Below are 26,091 nucleotides of genomic sequence, written 5' to 3'. Positions count from 1 at the left end.
TATTATCGCATTGGAGGTAACCTGCAAGGGTATCCACCAGGCTAATTTCTGGGCTGAGAGGATTAAACAAATAAGAAATACTGAACATGTTGGGTCTATCTATATTTCTTGGAGTTGAAAAGAATGAGGGTGATGATTTGGAAATGTATAGGATCCTAAGGTGGCATGGCAGAGTTGATGTTAAGATGTTTTCATCAGTGGAAAAATTTCAAACGAGGAGGCATTCTTTCAAAATAAAAATATCGTTATTTAAAACTAAGTACTTGATTTTTTTTCTCTCTGAGCTGTAAATCTCTGGAATTTTCTGCCCCAGAAAAATTGTAGAGAATTGATTGCTAGAAATGTTTTAAATGGAGGTAGATATATATTATTTTAAGATCAGGGGATTAAAGAGTAAGGTGGATTGGTCCAGAAAAGGAGTTGAGTCCAGCATTGAATAGCTATGATCACATTGTATAATGGGGCAGGCTTGAAGAGTCAACTGGCCTTCTCCTGCTGTGGTTTCCTTACATAATTTTGAGAGCACTGTAAAGGAAATCAGTGCACTTTGCTCTGGGAAACATTGTTGGGTACTGCTGGCATGTCACTGGACTCGTTAAAGTAAATTCTGTGCTTTTGTCTTAACTGCCAAATTCTTGGTTTAAACAGTGCTGATCATTTCCTCACACAATATGCTTTAATTCTTTATCTCTCAGTATGTTTCTGTCTCTTTACTCATTTATTTCTCTCTCTCTCTCTCTCTCTTTCCCATCTCCCCCACTCTCTTTCTCTACCCTCTTCACTCTCCAACTCCACCAACATCTGATCCACATCCCAAGGCCTTTCGAGTCTCTAGACCCGGGACATGTCTTCCCCACCATGCTCAAAATACTGTTTGATCAAGACCCTGACACTTAAAACCTGTGTCTCCATCCACAAATTAGACAGCTTCCAAACTTCTGATCTTTGTGCTCCCACTCTGACCCTCCCACACCCAATTGGCTCAGGCCTCAAATCCAGTAATTCCGTGAAACCTTCCGAAAAGATCAAGATCTTCCCACACCCTTCAATCATCCTGGCTACATCCTTGCATGCCTAACCTTTGGCCCCAAATGTTATTACTTTTGCTATACACACAAGGTCTTATATTCCCATTCTGCTAGAGTTGGTTTTGGCCTCCGGCCAGTATCTCAGTCAAAGGCCTGTTCAGCAGTTTACATTTGGGAGCATGCATTGGAATCTATACTAAAACTCACCATTTACTTACTGTGGAAGAGGCCCTCCTGGTTTTTTGAGTCACACTGCCCCAGCAATTCCACAACCCCTATTAAACCTAACCTTAATCATGCAACAAATTACAATGACCTGCCTGGTATGTATTTGGACTGTGGGATGAAACCGGAAGACCTGGGGAAAATTTACGCATTCCACAGGGAGGACGTACAGAGAGTCCTTACAGAATAGCACCAAAATTGAACTCCACGTTCGGAATGCCCAAGCTGTAACATTGTTGTGCTAACCGCTATATTACCGTGGTGCCCATAACATTAATTTCTAATACTGTACTTTGTACAAAATAAAAAGTTAACTATGGATATCAAAATATTTCAGGAAGTAGTGGAGAAGAAAAGGTACACTTTCTTAAAAAAATTGAGCCTTATTTTCAATTGAAGTGATAAATAAAGTAGACATCCAGAGAAATTATTGTTCAAATTCCAGACTGAAGGGAAATGGTGTTGAATAAATTAATGGTGACTTCAGTAAATTTCAAGTTTCACTTTTGATTATTGTATGCTCCTAAGATTAATATGACAGCAATTTATATTTCAATTTCTTTAAATAAGTACAATGTTATGATGAATACAGTGTGTTTATGCCACAATCTAGATTCTGTTCAATAGGAAAGGCTCTGGGATTTGTGAAGACCCATGTGGCAAAAAGGATGCTGGATTCAAAAACTTTCACTGTGCAGCTAAACAGAAATAAACAGAAATAGTTCCACGGGGATAAAACCGTCAATATTAAAAACCTCGATAGGAATAAAAATTTCAGTACAATTCCACACGAATGTAAATCTCATCTCTGGCTGAAGCCTCACAACAGCGAATAATGGAAGATTCATCAAAATTCATGAAGATGGAAATGTGGCCAAATTTACGAGGTCCCCAAAAGAAAAGGAAAGGTAGAAATCACTCTGCAACTTCACAATATTCTTGAGTTTCACTTCTATAGTTGCTTCAAGGAAAACTAGTTCTGGTCCCCTAAAAATTTGCCATATAATGAGTTGTCAATATGAAATTGTATTGGGGACAACCTTCTTTTGGATAGTGAAATAGCTAAGGAGACTGATCTAAAACAATTTTACTGTTTCTTACTATCTATTTTGGTTTATGGGCAGTTTTCATCTTGAGCAAGTAAATGCAGAATTGTTCATTTATGGAATGGAAAAGAATATTTGTTATATTTGTTGTATTCATCAAATGGAGAATCAGACCTAGAACATAGGAGAATAAGTGCAGATTTGGTAGAGGTATATAAAATTATGAGAGGTATAGATTGGGTAAACAAGCAGGCTTTATTTACTGAAGTTGGATGAGACTAGAACTACAGGTCATGGGTTAAGTGTGACAGGTGAAATATTTGAGGGGAACATGAGAGGGAATTTCTTCACTCAGAGGGTGCTGAGAGTGTAGCATGAACTGCCTGTGGAAGTATGGATATGGGTTTGATTTCAACATTTAAGAGAAATTTGGATAGGTGCATGGATAAGAGGGGTACGGAGGGCCATTGTCTGGGTGTAGCTCAATGGGTTCAAGGCAGATTAATACTTCAGCATGAACTAGATGGGTCAAAGGACCTGATTCTGTGTTGTAGTGCTTCCTCATTCTATATCTCTTAGCTGTCATTGGGTCTGGCAATGCATATTCTGAAGTTTTTCTATCTTCTATGTGATGGGAGGAGGGAAAAGAGAGAATAACTAGCGTTACTGATTCTACCTGCAGTTTTTCCAAGGCAGTGGGAAGCAGAAACAGTGTTATTGGTGAAGAGGCTGCATTTTTTGATGGACTGGGCTGTGTTCATAACGCTGTGCAAATTCTTGTTTTCTTGAGCAGAGCAGTTGCCATACTAACGCATAAAATATCTTGTTAGGAAGTTTTAGATAGCTGAATGTTGATATAAAGAAAAGAAGTAATATTTATTTAGTTCCATTAATTTGTGTATATTTTGTAATCTTTTGTTTATACCTGGATCAAAATTTCTTCTTTTTCACCTGCCTGATGACCATACTCATGCAGTATGTCCCCGGTTTTATACTGTTCGCTGGCAGTGAATTCACCAGTCTTCCAAAGACTTTTTTCTCAACCTGTCCCTTGAAAGGCATAATGCTGAAGATGTTGGAAATGTGAAATATAAACAGAAATGCTGGAAATACCTAGTATGTCAGGCAGCAGCTGCTAAGAGAAACAAAGTTAATGTTTCAGGTCATTAGAACTGAAATATTATTTCTGTTTCTCTTCCCAGCAGATGCTGCCTGAATTGCTGCATATTTCCAGCACATAATATATTTTATCCCAAGGTTTACTCAGTATTCTTAAATCCTACCGTTAAGAATTCAGTTTTGATATTTTTTTCTTGATTTTAATGAATGATCCTTCGTCCTGAGGCATTTATTCATGTTTTATGAATGCAGATGACTGGTTACCTAATGGCATCAACATTGATTTCTTCATTCTTTGGTAACCACTCTCCAATGACTGCCCCTTCTTTGTTTTCTATTATCCTTGTGGCCCCATTATCACTCCTATTTCCTACCATGCCCATCACTTTCAAATTCTATCACTCAGGTTTCCCACCTCTTTCTCTTTACTCCACGGTCTACTGTACTCTCCTGTCAGATTCATTTTTCTTCAGGCCTTTGCCTCTGTCACCTATCCCAGCTTCTCACATCATTCCCTTTCTCCCCCCTCCCTCACCTTCCCACCTTCCTCTCATACCTGGATTCACCTATACTTGCCAGCTTGTGCTCCTCTCCCTTCCCCACCCTTTCGTTTTGGCTTCTTCTCTTCATTTCCAGTCCTGATGAAGGGTCTCAGCCCAAAATATCAACAATTTATTTCCCTCCATAGATACTGCCTGACCTGTGAAGCTGCTTCAGTGTTTATATGTGTGCTGATCCAAATTACTTCCTCCATTCCCCTTATACCTCCAGTTTCTGCAATAACATGCCAAAATACTTAAACTGAATATTAACTCAGTATTTACTGAATTAATTTAAGATTGACTAAATGTAATTGCTAAATCACTGCATAAAGATTTAAAATATTTTGTTCAAACCTTGTTACATCTTTACTGACAACAAATCATGGTGAGTGTATCTCCATTTTTCTGCTCCAAACTAATCAGAAATAATTTATATTTTATGACCTATTACAAAGAAATAGGAATTTACCCATGAATTAAATTATACAGTATATTCCCAGAAAAGATTATTAAGTTTGTCTCTAAAGCATCAGAGCAAATGAATTGACATGAATGAGGGATTTATATCCAGAATATATTATAAATGAAAGAGAACTGCGAACATATTTCAAGCAACAAGTCCAACATACAATTCTCTATCAGATCCCTCATTATAATATGAATTTGAAAAATTTGTCAGCCTGGTGACTGAAACGGGTATGTTTGCCAATGACTACATCCCTATCGATTTCATTCTCAGCTGTCAAGAAAATGAAGTGGTTTGCTCTTGTGCATTGAAAGACCTGGAGCACTTTAGAGCAATGGCTGATAAGTGGTAAACACCTTTCAAAACACACACGTCAGGCAGGAAGCACCACTAACAAAAAGAATCTATCTGCCTACTCTTGACGTACAACAATATTACCTGTGGTAATACCAGTGCCAAGCCCTACATAAACAACTTCTTGTGTTGGAATAAGAATGAGACAACCTTGACCAGAAACTTCAGTGGACCTTTCACACCACTACTGTGATGACCTGAGTTGGCCAAAGGTTGGGAACTCATGAATGAATCATGCCCTGATTCACAAAACCTTCCCATGAACTACAAGCAAGAACCTTCTCTCCAATATTTTGGATGATTATAGCTGGACTCCATCTTAACCAAAACAGTAGTAGCAACCCTATCACTTTTGAGATTTGCTTCCTTTTATAATGGTTGTAATATATGCCTGTTTTAAAATGTGCTGAACCATCTGCCTGGGCTCCTTTGACAACATTTACCAAGAGCTGTGAGTGCTACCACCCAGAAGAACAGGGGCATAAGGTAAAATGGATCACGCCAAGATCAAGTAGCTCTGAAAGGCTCATATTGACTGATTTACTAATGCTAACTGTAAGTACTGGAATTCCATTCCCAGATCAAAAGGAAGGCAGTGATTCAGGAAGGTGGCTCATAATCCCCATGATCTCTTAAGGAAGTGTGCTGTGACCACCTTGTAGTAATCAGATCCACTCTATGAATATAAAAACAATCTGCGTATTCAAACCTGCAAAGAGTCAAACACAATTTTTAGAACATAGAACATTACAGTACATTACAGGCCCTTTCACCCATGATGTTGTGCCTAACTTTGAACCTGCTCTAAGATCAGAATCAGAATCAGAATCAGGTTTATTATCATTGGCATGTGGCATTAAATTTGTTAACTTAGCAGCAGCAGTTCAATGCAATACATAATCTAGCAGTGAGAAAAAAATAATAACTAAAGTAAAAATAATAATAAACAAGTGAATCAATTACAGTATATGTACATTGAATAGATTAAAAACATGCAAAAACAGAAATACTGTATATTAAAAAAAGTGAGGTAGTGTTCAAGGGTTCAATGTCCATTTAGGAATCAGATGGCAGAGGGGAAGAAGCTGTTCCTGAATCACTGAGCATGTGCCTTCAGGCTTCTATACCTCCTGCCTGATGGTAACAGTGAGAAAAGGGCATGCCCTGGGTGCTGGAGATCCTTAATAGCGGACTCTCCCTTTCTGAGACACCGCCCCCTGAAGATGTCCTGGGTACTTTGTAGGCTCGTACTGAAGATGGAGTTGACTAGATTTACAACCTTCTGCAGCTTCTTTTGATCCTGTGCAGTAGCCCTTCCATATCAGACAGTGATGCAGCCTGTCAGAATGCTCTCCACAGTACATCTATAGAAGTTTTTGAGTATATTTGTTGACATGCCAGATCTCTTCAAACTCATAATAAAGTATAGCTGCTGTCTTGCCTTCTTCATAGCTATATCAATATGCTGGGACCAGGTTAGATCCTCAGAGATCTTGACACCCAGGAACTTGAAACTGCTCACTCACTCCACTTCTGATCCCTCTATGAGAATTGGTATGTGTTCCTTCATCTTACCCTTCCTGAAGTCCACAGTCAACTCTTTCATCTTACTGATGTTGAGTGTCAGGTTGTTGCTGTGACACCATTCCACTAGTTGGCATATCTCACTCCTGTACATCCTCCCATCACCACCTGAGATTCTACCAACAATGGTTGTATCGTCAGCAAATTTATAGATGGTATTTAAGCTATGCCTAGCCACACTGTCATGTGTAGACAGAGAGTAGAGCAGTAGGCTAAGCACACATCCCTGAGGTGCGCCAGTGTTGATCGTCAGTGAGGAGGAGATATTATCACCAATCCACACAGATTGTGGTCTTAGGGTTAGGAAGTCAAGGATCCAATTGCAGAGGGAGTTACAGAGGCCCAGGTTCTACAACTTCTCAATCAGAATTGTGGGAATGATGGCATTAAATGCTGAGCTATAGTCAATGAACAGCATCCTGACGTAGGTGTTTGTGGTGTCCAGGTGACCTAAAGCCATGTGGAGAGCCATTGAGATTGTGTCTGTCATTGACCTATTGTGGCGATAGGCAAATTGCAATGAGTCCAGCTCCTTGCTGAGGCAGAAGTTCAATCAAAACCTTCCCTGCCACATAACCTGTGATGGTATTGGGTTTGCTGATAATGAAGTTCTGAACTCAAACAAGTATCTTAAGCCCTATCTGATGTAGATAGCTAGGGATACCCTCTCTAAAGGGAAGTTATACACTAGTCACTGACTCTTTGAATGCTTGATCACTTCCCTGTTCATCTTCCACTACAAGTTAGTTGCCAATAACCACTATTTAAGTGATGGGTTTCCACTAGTTACCAAGGAGGAGATATTTCCAGTTAACAAATTAGTTTAAACACAGTTAATTTATTTTAATGACACACATTAAGATTTAGAAAAAATCTTAAAACATGTTTAAAAGTCACAAGAGGTTTTTTTTTCTTATAAAAGATTTCCAAATCACAAATGATTTCTAAAATACAAATTATTTCCAAAAATCAGGTACAATTCCTATAAGCTAAAAAAAAACAATCGAGTTGCATGGAAGTAAGTCATCGTCGCAGAAATTGAAGGCAGAGTAATAGATTCTAGTTCACCCTGACTTTTTGTCATTCTACTTACTGTTCCTTGACCATTCCTATCAAGTCTGACTGCTCCCTTGCATCTATTCTGGTTTTTTGCCACTTAACACACATGTGATATATTTTCAGATACTGTTTCACACACAATGGTCAACAAGTTTCTGGGGACCCCAGAAAATTGATGCTGTGAATACTGGCTCACTGAGTATACAAATCTTTCAAACATTGATAGATCAGCTATTTAATGTAATAAAATTTAGTATCAATCTGGCCTGCAAACTTACTTGAAATGAATAACTTAGCCAGTGTTGTTTGGTTTGATAGAGACCAATTAACATAACCCCATTGTTTTAAATTGCATCCCTTGAGCAGTCAGCAAGGGCCAGCAGCATGTGCTGTATAGACAATGCAGTTTGTCCTTTTGACTTCAGACTCATTACTACTTGCCATTTATATTAAGAACTGAAGACTGGCTCCTGTTTATGACAAGAAGATGGACAAAGAATATTTGTTGAAAGTTTAACTTATTCAAAAAAAGCTCTTTCATCTCTGGAAGTGTCGGCTTCTGTGTTAAGTAGCAGAGCTTGGCAAAATGGTCCCCACAGCTCTGAACACTGAGTATCCCTCAGAAGCCCTCCATTTTTCTATCATCCATGTGCTTACCTAAGACTTCCTCTAATGTCACTATTGCAAATTGTTTTTAGACATTTTGATAAACAATGCCGTATACACTTTAGCGAGAGAACTTGTAACTTCTGGTGTGAATGCCGTTACTTACAAGAGATATCTTGCTACCACATTGAAAATATGTTTTTTCCTCATTCAGGAAGAGTAATAACAAGGAAGTTATCATTTAGCACAGAGCTGTAAACTGAAATACCTGGACTTGCAAATACCTAGCAACACACATAAAAGTTGCTGGTGAACACAGCAGGCCAGGCAGCATCTCTAGGAAGAGGTACAGTCGACATTTCAGGCTGAAACCCTTCGTCAGGACTAACTGAAAGAAGAGCTCGTAAGAGATCTGAAAGTGGGAGGGGGAGGGGGAGATCTCAGTGGCCACAGATTTTAATTCCACGTCCCATTCCCATTTTGATATGTCTATCCACGTCCTCCTCTACTGTAAAGATGAAGCCACACTCAGGCTGGAGGAACAACACCTTATATTCTGGCTGGGAAGCCTCCAATCTGATGGCATGAACACTGACTTCTCAAACTTCCGCTAATGCCCCTCGTACCCAATCTGTTATTTATTTATATACACACATTCTTTTTCTCTCTCTCCTTTTTCTCCCTCTGCCCCTCTCACTATACCCCTTGACCATCCTCTGGGCTTTTCCCCCCCTCCCCCCTTTTCTTTCTCCCTTGGCCTCCTGTCCCATGATCCTCTCATATCCCTTTTGCCAATCACCTGTCCAGCTCTTGGCTCCATCCCTCCCCCTCTTGTCTTCTCCTATCGTTTCGGATCTCCTCCTCCCCCTCCCACTTTCAAATCTCTTACTAGCTCTTCTTTCATTTAGTCCTGATGAAAGGTCTTGGTCCAAAACATTGACTGTACCTCTTCCTAGAGATGCTGCCTGGCCTGCTGCGTTCACCAGCAACTTTTATGTGTGTTGCTTGAAATTCCAGCATCTGCAGATTTCTTCGTGTTTACGTATGCAAATACCTACGCTGTTTATTGGCCATAGCTCAGCATTTAACACTATCATTCCTACAGTCCTGATCAGAAAGCTACAAAACCTAGCCCTCTATACCTCGTTCCAGAACTGGATCCTCGACTTCCTAACCAGAAGACCACAATCTGTACGGATTGGAAATAACAACTCCACCTAGCTGACAATCAACACTGGCACACCACAAGGGTGTGTGTGTAGTCGACTGCTCTACTCTCTTCACACCCTCAACTGTGTGGCTTGGCACAGCTCAAATATCATCTATAAATTTGCTGATGATATAACCATTGTTGGTGAATTTCAGATGGTGATGAAAGGGCATACAGGAGCGAGATACACCAGTTAGTTGAATGGTGTCACAGCAACAACCTTGCACTCAACATCAGCAAGACCAAAGGGCTGATTGTGGACTTCGGAAAGGGTAAGAAGAAGGAACACAAACTAATCCTCATAGAGGAATTAGAAGTGGAGAGAGTGAGAAATTTCAAGTCCTTGGGTATCGGTGTCTCTGAGGACCTAACCTGGATCAACATATTAATGCAACTATAAAGAAGGCAAGACAGTATCTATATTTCATTAGGAAAAACTCTAAAACTTTGATATATGTACCATGGAGAGCATTCTGACTGACTGTGACACTGTCTGGTAATGGTGGGGGGGGGCACAGTGTGCAGCTACTGCACAAGATCGAAGTAAGTTGCAGGAACATCTAAAATTAGTCAACTCCATCATGAGCATTAGCCTCTGTAGTATCCAAGACATCCTCAAGGAGCGGTGCCTTAGAAAGATGGCAACCATCATAGAGGACCTCCCACCACCTAGGACATGCCTTCTTCTCATTGTTACCATTGGGAAAGAGGTACAGAAGCTCGAAGGCACACACTCAGCAATTCAGGAACAGCTTCTTCCCCTCTGCCACCTAATTTTTAAATGGACATTGAACCCCTGAACACCACCTCACCAGATTTTCATTTCTGTTTTTTTTTTGCACTACTCATTTGTAAATCAGAATCAGGTTTATTATTACTGGCATGTGACATGAAATTTGTTAACTTAGCTATTATATGTCTATTCAACAGTTAACTACTTAATAGATATATATAAACGTAATGTAATTCAGTATTTTTTCTCTGCATTTATTTATTATGCATTTCATTGTACTGCTGCCATAAAATTAACAAATTTTATGACATATGCCAGTGATATTAAACCTGATTCTGGTCCTGATTACATTATGCTAGAATATGAGGCCTAAGCTGAGGAATAATTATGTTCTGGGAAGGTGCACTTATAAGACAGCCACATATCTTAAACAGTTACAGTACTTCTCATGCACTTATGAATCACTATTTCTACTCTGAATTTTGTACACTTTGAGAGTGACAATAGTGATATGGAGTGCAATATGAGGAAATGTTAGCTATCAGGAAGAGTTAGCTATGCTCAGGCCAGTAAAGTAGATCCCGTTGTTTTGGCTGCTCTCTTAATAAAAACACAACTTAAACCATCAGTATTTACTTTAAAAATGTTATCTAGTTTTGGTTATTTATAAAACTTTGTTTGGCATCCATTGAAAGACCAAGTTATTGAACTCATCACAAGGCCTCCCTGTCAGAGTTATAAATTTGGAAAGTACACTATAGCTTCATGAACGTGTGACCTCTGTGGGATTTAATATTCTATTTGTTCTTCTCTAATACTTACAGAGTCATAGAGTACTACAGCATTGAAGTACGGGTCAAATGGCCATAAGTCAACAGGACATCAGAGCAGAATTTGGCCACTTGGCCTATACTTCTTATCTAACTTCATTACTTTACTCTTTCTGATTTCTCCATTTCTTTACTCTGCTCTGACACTACACCCTTCTGTTTTAGGTTGGTAATTAGTGAACCTTTCAAATGCACTGGAGATGAAAGATGGAGAAATCAACCATCATCTCAAGATCTCCAGAAGATAAAGCTGCAAAGTTGAATGTAAAAATCGATGAGGACAAAATTTAAGATCATTAAAGATTTAAACAGAAGTAAGGCACTCTTTTCAATCAACCTGTATCCCTAGAATAAAATCAGAGCTGATTTTCTAGCTCAGAGGTATTCAAATGTACCGTGCACCATTTCAGAAATTTATTTTCCCTTTCTCATTTCCATTTCCCCTCAATTATAACTAATGAATTACAAAATATCTACTTTTAAAATTACACCTGTCTTAAGACCATAAGAAATAATGACAGAATAAGGCTGTTTGGCCCATTCAGCCTGCTGCACCATTCACTCATGGCTGATTTGTTTTCCCTCTCAACTCCATTCTCCTGCTTTCTCCCCATGACCTTTGATAACTTTACTATTTAAATACCTATTAACCTCCATTTAAGATACAACCAATGACTTAGCCTTCTCAGCCGCCTGTGTCATTGAATTCCACAGATTCACTACTCTCTAGCTAAAGGAATTCCTCCTCATCTCTTTTCTAAAGGGAAGCTTTTCTGTTCTGAGGCTGGTTCTGCACTTACCTACCATTGGAAACATCCACTCTATATCCATTCTATGGAGGCATTTCAATATTCGACAGGTTTCAGTGAGATGCCCACCCTCATTCTTCTAAACTCTAGTGAGTACAGGCCCAGAGCTGTCAAACACTCCTCATGTATTAACACTTTCATTCCTGGGATCATTCTCATAAACTTTTTTTGGACCCTCTCCAATGTCAGTACATCCTTTCTTAGATATGGGCCTAAACTGCTCATTATACTCCAAATGTGGTCTAATCAATGCTTATCAAGCCTTAGCATTAATTTCAAGAGGACTGAACTATAAACTATCCATGTTTTATAGTGTAATCCTCTCAAAATGAATGCCAACATTGCATTTGCTTTCTTTACTACCGACTCCACTTGCAAATTAACTTTTAGGGAATCCTGCATTAGAACCCCAAATCACTTTGCACTTCTGAATTTTGTATTTACTCTCTGTTTCGAAAATAGTCTATGCTGTTATTCATTCTACCAAAGTACATGACCTTGCTACATTGTATTCCATTTACCACTTCTTTGCCCATTCTTATCTATTCAAGCCCTTCTGCAGACTTTCTGCCTGCTTAGTGCCACCTGCCCACCCACCCATCTTTGTATCAGTTGGAAACCTGGCCAAAAAGTCATCAATTCCATCATCCATATCATTAATATACAACATGAAAAGTAGTGGACCCAACACTGACCTCTGCAGAATGCCACTCGTCATCAGCAGCCAATTGGAAAAGGCCTCTTTTATTTCCATTCATTGCCTTCTGCTGCCAGCCAATCTGCTGTCCATACTAGTATGTTTACTGTAAAACTCATGCATTATTTCCTTGCTTAGCAGCCCCATGCATGGCACCTTGTTAAAAGCCTTCTGAAAATCCAAGTAAACAACATCCACTGACTCTCCTTTGTTTGTCCTACTTGTTATTTCCTCAAAGAGTTCCAACAGATTTGTCAGGCAAGAATTTGGCTTAAGGAAACTACACTTACTTTGGCCTAGTTTATCATGTGCATCTTAATAGCTGAAACTTCAATCTTAATAATGGACTCTAACATCTTCCCAACCACTCCCAACCATTACCAACTATTAAAGTCAGGCTAACTGGCTTATAATTTCATGAACATGAGAAATTATACAAGAAATCAAGAACACATGTGACCTAATGAAGGGTCCCAGCACAAAACATTGACTCTTTTCCAAAGATCCTGCTGAGTTCCTCCAGCTTTTGTGTGTATTGCTGGGCCTATAATTTCCTTCCTTTTGCCTCCCCCTCTTCTTAAAAATGGAGTGGCTTTTACATTTGTCCAATCCTCTGGAAGTAAAATACTTAATGAGTTTGTCTTCCATTTCTTTGTTCCCCATTACTACCTCTGTTACATCATTTTCCAGTAGTCCAATGTCCATTCTTGCCTCTCTTTCATGCTTTACATATCTGGAACATCTTTTGGTATCTTCTTTTATATTATTAGCTGCCTTACCTTCATATTTCATTTTTTCCTCTGCTTACTGTTTTTAGTTGCCTTCTGTTGGTTTTAAAAGCTTCCCAATCCTCTAGCTTCCCACCAGTTTTTGCTATATGCTCCCTTTTGCTTTAATGCTCTCTTTGACTTCCCTTGCTAGCCGTGGTAACCTCATTCTCCCTTTAGAATGCCTCTTCTTCTTTGTGATGAATCTATCCTGCACCTCTGAATTACTCCAGAAACTCCAAGTTATTTCTGCTCTACCATCATCCCCGTTAGTATCTACTTCAAATGAACATTGGCCAACTCCTCTCTCATGACTCTGTTGTTACCTGTACTCAACTATAATGTTGATATATATGACTTCAGCTTATCCCTCTCAAACTGCATGGTGAATTCTACCATATTATGATCACTGCCTCATAAGGGTTCTTTTACCTTAAGCTCCCTAATAAAATCTGGTTCATTAGAGAACACCCAGTCCAGAATTGACATTTCCCTTGTGGGCTGCTCTGCAAAGCTATCTCACAGGCATTCTACCGTCTCCCTCTCTTGGGATCCAGCACCAACCTGATTTTTCCAATCTACCTGCATATTGCCATATTGCAATCCCCCATAACTACTGTAATATCTCCCTTTTTACATGCCATTTCTATCTCCCATTGTAATTTTCATCCCACGTTCTGGCTATTGTTGTGGAGGCCTGTATTTAACTCCCATCAGGGATTTTTCTTTTACCCTTGCAGTTTCTTAACTCCACCCACAAGGATTCTACATCTTCCAATCCTATGTCATTTATTTCTAAGGAATTGATTTAATCTTTTACCAAAGTAAAATCCACCCCATCCCCTCTGCTCAGCTGCCGTCTTTTCGATATGATTTGGATGTTAAGCTCCCAGCGGTGATCTTCTTTCAACTATGACTCTCTGATACCCATAACGTCATGCCTACCCATCAATTCCTATCAGCTGTACAAGCTCACCTACCTTTAACTTTACTACTTAGAAGATCATCTTCTAACTACTGCCCACCTGTTGGCAACTTTGCTGCCATATAGAAAATTTACCTGAACCCTTACATACTGTTAGGGTCAAATTTGACCCATTTTGACATTTGACAGCAGTAAAAACACCCAAAAATACCATTTTTTTTAAACCAAAATTTGATGACTTTTCCTAAAGTGACCCAAAATATGCAAAAATGAAAATATTTAAAAATTTTACACTTTTGTACAGGTGCTACAAATTTTTGTACACTGAGGCCATTCCGGGTCAAATTTGACCCGTATCTATTGAAATGGATATTAGATCTCGGAAACATTAGGTAAGGATTAATCACCCATTTATTAATGTCAGATAGGCTATTTATACATTCTAAATAGATCTGTGGTTCAAAATTTGGTATAGACACTTGTTATGAGGGGATTCTTGGGCCAGGTCAAAATTGAACCGGACCATACTGTGAAGGTATACAATATGAACAGATTGCCTGGGCTAAGTTGACATTTCTACTTCATCCTCAAAAATCTATTGATCTCAGCCTGACGCTGAGAAATATCCAAGGGTGCGCTGGGACACATTATCAGTGATGTAACCTGAGGTCATCAGGTGTTTTGAGTTTTTCAACATGAGACACTCTCATTCAGATGATACAACCAGCGTTGATCAGGCCCTGCTTGTGTCCCAGCAGCACTGGTCCATGGGTCACACATCTCAATCCATTGCCACTTGGAGGCTCACTCAGCAGTCTCTGTGGTGGTTCTGATGGCTCTTTCCTTGGCAGCTCCTGTAATGCCAAAGAGAGAGTAGGTTCTGCACAACGAGCAGCCAGTAAAACCTCAACACCCCTCCTCTATAGGATCAAATCGTGCCTCCTACCCCTGTCTCTGCCACTGCTCTATTAGCTCCCAGGAGCTGGCATTCTTATGCTCAAACACCTCCTCAATCCTGAAATATAATGACTGCATCCACAGACCTTAATATAAAAGAGATGTACACAGACAAAAGACTCCACTAAGAGTAAATGAGAGACTTCAATAAACATTCCGGAACTAACAATGCTTAATCTGCTTCTTGGTACCCTTGGTTGGCAGATTTATCAGAGAAAAAAACAACCTGGGGTAGGAAGGGGTCAAGTTTGGGTTGCCATCAGTGTCTTAGATAAAACAGTGCAAGTAAAGTGATGAAGATTATATAAGGGAGAATAGTAAGAAATAAAACTGCAAGGATAAAGGAAAATCTAAGACATGAACATCAAAAGAACTGGAATACGGACAAGAATAGAAACAGTGCAGCACAGAAATCATGAAAAAGATCAAACAATTGAAATAAACAAGGAAAGGGCAAAATCAGAAATACTGTGGTGTCAGTCAACTCCACTTTGTCTTTCTGTATGCTTGTTAGCATCTTACTTGAAATCACATTCATCCTGTCATAGCATTACAGAGCTATAAAAATTTACCTACCACAGAGTGAATCCATTTAGCTTATCATGGTCATCCTTGCTTACAGGGAGTATTCCAGTCTAATCCTATGTTGACAGATCATGTCTATTGTAGGATTAGAGTTAGTTGAGATTAGATTAGTTGTGTTCAGTTTTCCAGTAAGAGATAGTGGTAGATTTGGTATGGTAATATGGTGAGTCCACCCATTCAAGTCTATTTGGACAAAATGGCAAATTTATCAGTTATCAAGACCAAAAATTGTAGCGCATTTCATATTCTATTTGTCATATCATTGATATGTCAGTAGGTGGCACTATTTCTCTATTTCTTGCTGACCAGTGGAGTTTTTTTACAGGTACGAGCTGTGTATTTGAAGAAATTATTTTTCATATAAATGTAATCTTTATGTTTCTTTCTTTAGAACAAATAGAAACCACTGTTCACTCAAAACAAAGAGGTCAGTAACTGGCAATTTATTCTGCCAAACAAGATAATGTTTTAGGAATGTTTATAATCAAGTGTCCTTCGTGCTAAATTAATGAGAGCACAGAGTGTACAGACTGCACTTGTTGTTATATTATATATGTAAATGATAAGCACTGTGGGTGAACTGACACCTTTTCCTGGTCTCGGTTTGAAATGAAATTCAAAAAAGCTGTTTTCGGACTGATTCACTGAAATAATTAAATCACTTCACCTCAGACCTGTGTGAAGAAAGGAATCGATCGAAAAATCCCAGGAAGGAATGTTGTATCCATGGAAACCACCGTGTTTCAAATATGGTGAAACTGGATGGAAAGATTAAGGGCACAGCTCCATTCAAAGGGTTTTGGCTTTGAAGTTTAAATGTGTTGGTTGCCTAAAGTTAAGAATGCTGCTCAATAATCTGTTCATACCAAAACGGAAAATGCAATGATGCTCCCAAACACCTTGTGCAGCCCAGTTCCACTGAGATAGTGATTTCCTTTAGAATATCTAAAAGTATCAGTGTTTTTGTTATTTATCAGTGTAGAAGGTTGCTAGTTTTATTTTATTCCTGAGGATCTCAAGATTTATATGACAGCTGCAATCCCAGTCGTTATGCTAAGCTGCAGAAATGATTGTGACAGGAAGCCTGCACTCGGACTGAAACAGCACAACATCTGTGAGAGTTTAAGTCTCATGGAAGGGCATGCAAGCTGGACGACCTTCTCATAGGTCTATCCAAGTCTCAGTAAGATGCTGATTCAGGGCTTTAGAGTGGAAGCCACTTGAAGATGGATTGGGTAGGTTCTGGCCATTACTTTGCCTGCCCCTCTTCCAGAGTGTTGGCCTTATAGAGGAATCAAGTACGGTTCACTTATGGCTGTGGATGAACAATGAGCACGTCAGATAACAGACTCCCACTCGTACCCATACTAATTTAGAAAAGGTTTATTTTCAGTTCTGTTGAAATCATATGTTATCTTTTATTGGTTGTGCCTCCATGAAACAAAGGGGAATGGACGAACCAGTGTCATCTTCATGAAATTATTTTAAATTAATCAGTTTATTTGGCTTTTTAATTGTATTTGGAAATGTTTGCAGTGTCTGGTTTATTATTATGTTGCAAGCTACTGCATTTAATTTGTCTTTAAAATGTAATCAAATGTGAATGATGTCATGGGCCTTGCATGAAAATTAGCATTTTTGAATTGGATTTGGAGATGGTCTCACCTACAGCTTTTTGGATCTCACTCTCGCAATTTCTCACAGATCTTTTTAGCTTATTCACCATTTGCTACTCTTATTGATATTTGGTGGTTATATTTACTTGGAGACTACACTATACTGATAGGCATGTGGAAATATGTCAGTGCATCAATATGTCCACCGAATTGACTAAATTAGATAATGGCATTACATTAGCAGAGAAACCTAAGTACCCCAACATTTAAAACCACAAAATACACTTCCTGTCCACTTAGTGTATGGAATTGCCGTCAGTCTTGTTTGCTGGGGCCTCATATTTGTTTCCAAATCCCCAGACATTGTTTGGACACAATGAAACAGCACTTTCACTTCTGAGTGCACTACCTTCCCTAATGGTTGGAAGTTGTTGGTCTACAAAATTGCATAGAATACTCATCCCTTTCCTCAGCCATATTGGCAGCTGCACACATCAGCTCTGCAAGGGCTAAGAATTGCATTTCAAGATGAGCTGTGTCATCTCGTCTTGCAAGGCTGTTGTCACAGGTGCCAATGACCTACAGTTTAGTGCAACATTAAACTGATGCTGCACATTATTCTGCCTCTTTGCTTTGAACTTTTGCTGTCAATGGCAGATTGCATTTGTGTCAAAGTTAAACAACCGCGTTATTATCTATCTCAAAACAATGAACAATTTGTCACAATGTGGTAAGTTGATACATTTATGTCATTTTCAGTATCATTTTACTTGATGGGAGGGTAATGTGGATCGGTATTATGACAAAGCAAGCATTGTACTCAGAATTCGTCCGTCCTTAGATATGGTGTGATTTGTTGATCATATTCATATTATCAAGTGGAACAAAGCTAAGAGGAAAAGTTGAACAGGTAGTTTTCAGAAGTGAAAGTAACCAATTTCTGTTGTTATTTCAAGGCTTGCATTAGACATTATCACTTTAGCCTTATTTTTCATATGCATGTTTGAGCTACTTCCATGTTGTAAAGAACCAAGGAACATTTTCTTCAGAAATATAACAAAAGCTTTTTCTACAGTCCACTTTCAAGAAAAAAATTAGACTGCATTATACTTTTTAAACAGATTAGGTACCTGCTGGGCACAGGATCTATTAGTGAGCCAAATTCCATTTTTTTTCTCTCTGTACAATGGCCTTTATCAAGCAGTATCATAATTTTCCTTGTTGCCAGGGAAATTAATGTCATTGAAACATTAGTTTACTGCAGGATCTTACAGATATGATAATAGGCCAGAATTATTGCAGAATCGACAGAAAATTGCTAAACATTTCCTTGTTGTACACTGATCTGATCCACCTCATTCAACCCAAGTCACTCCTCTAGAAGGCAGAAAATAGGACAACTACATAATAGGCAGACAATTGTTAACGCAGCTTTCCAATAGTACTAAAAGTAACAATAAGCTTCAGTGTGTATTCCTTCACTGGTGCTTTCAATGCTATACTTGAATTCCTCAGAGAATCATACCCAGTTATCATTTTTGGAGCAATCAGAGCTTTATGATACAGTTTAACAGACTTAAAGGAAAGTGCATCATTTGGACTGTTTTTCAGAGACGGGCTATCCTTCCATCTGTTCAGCTGCAGTGTGAATGTAAGAGTGAAAACAGGTCTTAGGATTATTGAAATTGCTCAGAAGTAACTCATTATGTTGGAAGTCTTTTACCAAACTTGGGCAAGGGAAACCATACTTGAAGCAAAACAATCTCAGTACATTGTACTGGATTGTATCCAGGTGTTGGCATGACTGTTGAAAGATCTTCCATGTTGGAGAACTAACTGAAGGAAAGAAGCTCGACAAGGTAATTTTAAGAAGGGTACTTGAACAGTACAGCTGGTGCAGAATTCAATGATCCAATTCCCCAATGTAGTGCTAAAGAATCCTAGATGAGTGAAGTACCACTCGTTACTCAATAAGCCCTGTACATACGGTTCCATAAGTCCTAGACCTACTTTGCTGAACAACCACAGTCAGGAAGTTTCTCTGGAGTTGCTAGCCTAACCTTATTCAGTGGAATCGTTCTAGGGACTTCAGTTTTTCAATATGAAAATGACTTATTTCCATTATTTCTGTTTTTGCACTACACTTGTTAAATTTAATTTACAGATACATATATATGTATATATATTTACAGTACAGTAATTGATTTACTTATTTTCCCCTATATTATCATATATTGCATTGTACTGCTGCTGCTAACTTAACAAAATTCACAACATTTATCTGTGATATTAAAACTGATTCTGATTTTCTGCAAATTGCAGGATGTTTTGCTTAAATTCTGTACAGTAATTTAATTTGGCTGCCCCAGGAGTTCAGGTTATCACATTGATAGAGACTTAATTACTGAATGAAGATTATAGAAATAATTTCGGTATACTTAATAGAGAGAACTTCCATATTCTTCCCACCCGGAGTTTACAAAACAAACTATCATTACGATTGTTTACATGTTGTTGCTATTTTATCAATCCCCACAAATTACTAAAGTCATACACTGATAAAGTGTAGATAGAACTTGAACTTGAATAGATACATTTTATAATATGAATGCTTGTACCTTGGAAATAAGAATTTGACAGTATATAATGAAAAATAGCACTATATTTTAATGATTTACATTTTTAAACACAGGTTTTGGTATGATAATACAAGTGATTTGGGATATCAAAACCATTAAGGATGCTGTGTGCTATCCCATATAGAAGAATATCAGGGAGAGGATATGAGCTACTATTATGCTCACTTCATTCTTAAACTATTTCCTTTGCCACAGAAATAGAGAATACCACGGTACTGAAAGACTAACATTTATTGCTCATACAAAGGCATGCTGGGCAATTTTAGAAAAGTGTCAACCATGTTGCTATGGTTCTAGAGTCACATGCTGGCTATGCCAGTAGGATGGTGGTTTTACAGGTCTAATATGGTGTAAATGAGCAAAATGATCTCTATTTCCTTGACTAAAGTAGACTAGTAAGCCAGATCAGTTTAAATGAAGCAACACACAAAAAATGCTGGATGAACTTGGCAGACCAGGAAGTATCGATGGAAAAGAGTAAATCATTAATGTTTCAGGCCGAGATCCTTCTTCAGGACTGAAGAAAAAAGATGAGAAGTCAGAGTAAGAAGGTGGGGGGAGGGGAGGAATAAATACAAGGTAGTTGGCGATAGGTAAGACCGGGAGAGGGGTAGTGGTGAAGTAAAGAGCAGGGCAGTCAATTGGCAAAAGAGATAAAAGGCTGGGGAAGGGGGAATCTGATAGGAGAGGACAGAAGGCCTTGGAAGAAAGGGAAGGGGGAGGAATGCCAGAGGGAGGGGATGGGTAGGTAAGGTTAGTGAGGAAAATGGTAATGGGAAATGGTGAAGGGGGTACAATTACCAGAAGTTTGAGAAATTGATGTTCATACTATCAGGTTGGAGGCTATCCAGACAGAATATGTGTTACTACACCAACATTAGTGTGGCCTCATCATGGCCCTAGAGAAAGCCATTAACTGAAATGTTGGATTGGGAATGGGAAGTGGAATTAAAATGGGTGGCCACTGGGAGATCCTGCTTTATCTGGTGGATTGAGCGTTTACGCTCGGCAAAGCAGTCTCCCAATCTACATCGGATCTCACCGATATATGGGAGGGCACACCAGGAGCACTGTATACGGTAGATAACCCCAAAAGACTTGCAGATGCACTCCCCATTGCTGGATATTTTTAGGCAACATGGCAGTGTAGTGGCTAACTCAACACTTTACAGTACCAGTGACCCAGGTTCATTTCCTGCCACTGCCTGCACATTCTCTCTGTCACTGTGTGGGTTTCCTTGGGTACTCCAGTTTCCTCTCACAGTCCAAAGACATACCGGTCGATAGGTTAACTAGTCATTGTAAATTATCCCGTGATTAGGCTCAGATTAAATTGGGGGATTCCTGGGCCAGAAGGGCCTATTCTGTGATGTATCTCCATTAATAAATAAATAAATATTTGGCTAAGGCAGATGACACTGAAAGATGCTTGTCTCCAGTCAGGAGTCAAATTGGAATATATAATATGTACATAAAGTACCTTTTCATGAATTTACACTGGGTATGGTGTTTGTGGTTGAAATCCATTTGCAATGTACTGTGCTGCTGTTGCAAAGCTATTTTACCTGGCATTTATACCTACAACATTAAACCTGAACTAGAAAAGAAAAATGATATAATGTAGACCCTCGTACATTGGATACAAGAATTGCTAAGCCAGGCGGATTTTAATTCTGGGCAGAAGTCAATTTCCCAAAAAGCAACAAAAACATTTCTACTATGTATTGTTGCTTATATTTGAAGAAATTTCACATACACTATTTCTAGTTTGACAGAAGAGCAATCTAGCAGAATAATGGGCGCAGCTTACAATGTTTTGTTTGGAAAGATATAGACCAATATGTATACTAGTCAATTTAATTATTTTCTATTTTTATGTGAAGTGACATTTGGCTATGTAATTCTTGTGCAGTGCTACACAAATATAAATTGTCATGAAGAGGATAATACATTATTTCTCAGTTAGCATGCCAGGTACTCAACCTGCACCCTGTTGTTAAATGACACACTTAATAACATTGTGTCAGGGGATTTCATAAGTCTGTCTGGCATAATGCAGCATTCTCTGTACCTTTGGGAATGTGAAACATAAACCATGAGAACATGACCTTGTATAAGGCATGATTCTTGCTCTCTTTCATATGCACTGCATTCCAGGAATTGATGTCAACCTTTCTTTAGTACTGTTGAGAGATAATCTTGACCTCATTTAAATACCATTCATGTCGCTCACCTCATATAAATTATTCTTCTTTCTTTTGTAAGTCATTAAAGAGAGTTGTTATCTCAGCTAACTCTGACCAAACAAACTCAGGAGGGAAATATTTCGTATTGGAGGGAAAAAGATAGTGTAACTCCAACAGGAATCAATTCTTATCCCTATTTCATTTTATTGCTTTTTCATTAGCTTCTCTCCTTCTAGCTGTCAAGTTTCCACTTACTATTTTTCATGGACTGAAATGTCATCAAAAGAAAATGACCTTCATAAGGGATTAGGATGTCAAAGGCAAAATAAAGTCAATCATTAGTGATGATATTGAATCCTCACTGACAGAGGTAAACCAGCCTGGCCAATCCAGTTCTACTTCTCCCATCTCCTCCCGTCAGCATCTAACTCTTACTTTGTAAGAAAGTGTAAAATTAGAAGGCAGAAAAGCCAAGCTGGAAATAGAAAGCGGAAGTTCAGTTACAGGAAATAGAAGGTGAAAGAAAAGACAATATACAATTCAATGATGAGGATAATAATAACAAGGACGTATGGGGAAGGGAAGAATATAAAAGCATGGATACTGCCAAACAGTAGAGTCAGAATTAGGAAAAATGAGATAAAATGTACCATAAAAAGTAAAATGAAATGGGGAAGACAGTTCACTGCAAACTGAATCAGAGTGATTTTACTGGGGTTGCTGAAAATGGAAATGAAGTAACATTTAAACCCGTGTACTAAGCCTGCTGAGTGTGGCAAATCAAGCTGGCGAGCCATAAGTACAGATTGCCTCATGGGAACGTAATGTGGTGTCAATAACAAAAGCTTGGCTCACAAACCATGCATCAAATGTTCCTGGAAACAAAAGCATTCAGGTAGGATAGGGAAGGGAACAAAGGAGAAGAGGTAGAGGTATTGATTTAAAAGAATATTTCAGTGCTGGGTGAGAAAGGATGACATAGAGAGCTCAAGGTTAGAAGCAATTTGGTTAGAGCCAAGGAAAATAAGGGGAATATCATATTGTATTGATCATTAGCAATTGGCTGCAGATATACAAGGCAGAAATACGAGAGATAGCTGATGCTGGAATCCTGGGCAAAACAAATAAACTGCTGGAGGAACTTGACGAATGAAGCAGTATCTGTGGATGCAAAAGGATGGTTAACCCCAAGTATCTAAACTCATTACCCTTCTTTGCCTGGTTAAATTTGCCTATCACCCGCATCCCTATTCAACTGAAATTCTTCTTCCTTAGTTCCCCTTTGCTATCCTCCCCCTTACCTACTTGGTTTAATCTGCCTATTAACTACTCTCCCCCTTTATCTGATTTAATTTGTTACCTACCAGCCCCGGCCTCACCCCTCACTTCCCCTTTTTATACCGGCTGTTTTCTCTCTGTACCTTCAGTCATGAAGCATGGTCTCAAGCCAAAATGTCCATCACCTCTTTGCCTCACCAGATGCTCTTTGACCGATTGAGTTCTTCCAGAAGGATGAGTGCAAAGACAGTAGGGCAGATTCTATTTGTCCCAAGATAAACTAGGGATAGTAATAATGCTAAGGGCAGAGAGAGTAAAAAGTTTCTGAAATGTGCAACACCACGGAATTGTCAGTGCAGTAGTCAGGGAAGAATGTACCAACAATTTCAGGCCAATCAATTTAACCTCGGTGATTAAAATTTCAGAAATATTGATTGAGGGCAGGATTATTAGTCACCTGGAGGAAAATGGCTTACTAAGGCATGGACTTGCTAAAGACAAATTACATTTACTAGTCTGATAGAATTTTTTGTTGTGGGAATGAATAAGCTGATGAGGATGATATATTTGATGTAATACACAGACTTCCAGAAAGCTTTGAATCAGGCGCCACATAATAGGAAAATTGAAAATCATGGTCCAAAAGAGACATTGATAGCATGGATATGAATTTGATTCAGTGACAAGTTTCAGTGAATGGTTGTATTTCAGTCTGGAAGAAGGTGAATACAGGTCCTACCCAGGATATGACGGGGTCCCATTCCCATAGACAACTTGTAACCTGAACAGTTTGCAAGTCGGAAGTGCATCCAAGGACTGAGTACTCATATAGCAGAAGATGCCTGCAGCCCTGCCAGCCTCCCAAATGCTCAATCAAATATAGGGCTATACATAGCAAATCAGGTGCTTGTAAGCAGGGGAGGACTTGTAATGGAATTCCCCAGAGGTTGGTGTGTGGCTTTTTTGATTTATGTTAATATTCCAGAACTAGGAGTGCAAGCCATAAAAACCAAAAATGCAAATCATGATGAGTCTTTATAAAATGGATCCAAATTTCACTGAAGCATTGGCTTCAATTTTGACCAACTTATATATAGGAAGGATGTGAAAGCATTGCTGAGCATCTGGAAATGATTTGAGAATTGTCCCTGCACTGAGAGATTTAACTTTCTTCAAAGAATGCTAAAATTAGATTTGACGAAAGCCTAGAAAAGGAGGAGGTGGCTGGATGGGATAGAGAGTAGGCGCCTGTTCTTTTTGGTGAAGGATTGTGGTTACATGTACTAAGCAAAGGAGTAAAGAATTAAGACTGACCTAAAAAGAAACATTTCTACACTGTATGTATTGTGATCAGGAACAACTGCCAACAGGTGTGATGCAGGCAGGTTGCACTATGGTCTTTAGGAGAGAACAGGATGAAGAAGGTGAGGAAAAACTTATAAGAGAAGGTATTTTAGACAACAGTATGGGAGATTGAATGAATGAATTGCTCTGCTAGAGAACTGCTGTGAACATGGTTACTTCAATAGGCTCATTCTATACCATTTTTTGGTGATTTTATAGATGGTTTAAGCTGATTAACCTTTTCCTACACTTTCTTTTATGCAAAATTATTGTTGCACTGTAAATGTTCCAGTAACAGGTGATATTTTCTTTTTCCGTTGCAAAATATAAAGTTTAAAAATTTAAATTTATTTAGTCCCTTATTTTTATCAGCGTTTCTGATTCCCAGTGAGGACCACCACTTTGATTGAGAACTGTGATCAAACACTGCGCCCACCATTATCTTAACAAGTTTGATCAAATATAAGTACATCCAGTTGTAATGGCTTTTGAATAGTTGTTCCATCATAGAACTGTTTTGTACATGAAGAGAAAATGACCTTCACGGGGATTAGGATGATAGTTCAGAATGTGTCTTCATCAAAATGCATAGCCAAAGCTAATTAATCATTTAAAATTCTGCTTAAAAAAGGAAATCTCTACAGTCACAAATCTTTGCACAGCAATGTTTAATGAAAAGGACTCAAGGACAAACCATATGCATTAATTTATTATTTTAAGCATCAATTCTGTCTCTCCTTGGATCAGAGTTTTGGTGTTGAATGATGACACAAAGTTGAACAAGTGCCTGGTTGCTAATCAAATATGAAGACCATCACAGGCCCCTATTAGAGAATATATGATTAGTTCTGTACTCTGAGCAAGTGACTGCTTCTGTGTTTTATTGACTTGATTTTAGTGATTAATGACACCAGAGGGAGATTGTGTCTGGACACTAACAGACAGTTTTCAGTGATTGGAATTTCAATAGACCTAAAGAAGATGAGATTCCTACCATTTGTTAGCTTGCCATTCCTTTTGAAAAGAGGCTTTGAATATGGTTGGTGAAGTGATATATTATCACTCCAGGAAAAGAAACCTAATAGTTGACTGTGATTGCCACTATTTTCTAATGGTGGGGGGGGGGCAATCTTTTAAAGTGGAATTAATGCTTTTACTGAATCACAGTAATTAAACTAATCAGCCTAGACACCAGTTTTTCATTATAAGCAGGAAAATGAAACTTCAATCACTACAACTCTAAAGCGTTGAAGTGTGAAGCCTTCTGTAAATAATTCCCTTAACAAACAATCAAATAAGACATTTATGGTGTTAACTAGAAGCAGGAATTGATCTTGAAATTGGTCAAGTTTCTATTCACCACAAAAATTTAGTAAATACTTATCGTCAGCCTGAGGTTCTGGTGCATAGTCCAGCCCCTCCACCATGTTAAATTCAGAATATAGAATATAAAATATAGAAAGGTATGACATTGTGTGGACCAGTA

At 38.6% G+C, this 26,091-nt stretch overlaps 1 protein-coding gene across 7 annotated transcripts in view; it reads left to right on the top strand.

Annotated features, from left to right (window-relative positions):
- LOC134348058 (limbic system-associated membrane protein-like) overlaps positions 1-26,091 on the top strand; it is a 2,069,602-nt gene that overhangs the window by 2,015,836 nt on the left and 27,675 nt on the right. For 2 of the 7 annotated variants that reach the window (XM_063050865.1, XM_063050864.1), the window contains one exon: positions 15,934-15,969. The exons of 4 other annotated variants lie outside the window; for them this stretch is intronic. In XM_063050865.1, coding sequence (XP_062906935.1) covers positions 15,934-15,969 — 36 coding nt within the window. Of the gene's footprint in view, positions 1-9,394; positions 9,512-15,933; positions 15,970-26,091 lie in introns of all 7 variants that reach the window. One more of the 7 variants, XM_063050861.1, reaches the window with a different exon arrangement.

The sequence above is a fragment of the Mobula hypostoma genome, chromosome 6, assembly GCF_963921235.1.
Source record: "Mobula hypostoma chromosome 6, sMobHyp1.1, whole genome shotgun sequence".
Lineage (NCBI taxonomy): Eukaryota > Metazoa > Chordata > Chondrichthyes > Myliobatiformes > Myliobatidae > Mobula > Mobula hypostoma.
This window is presented reverse-complemented; position numbering and strand designations above follow the sequence as displayed.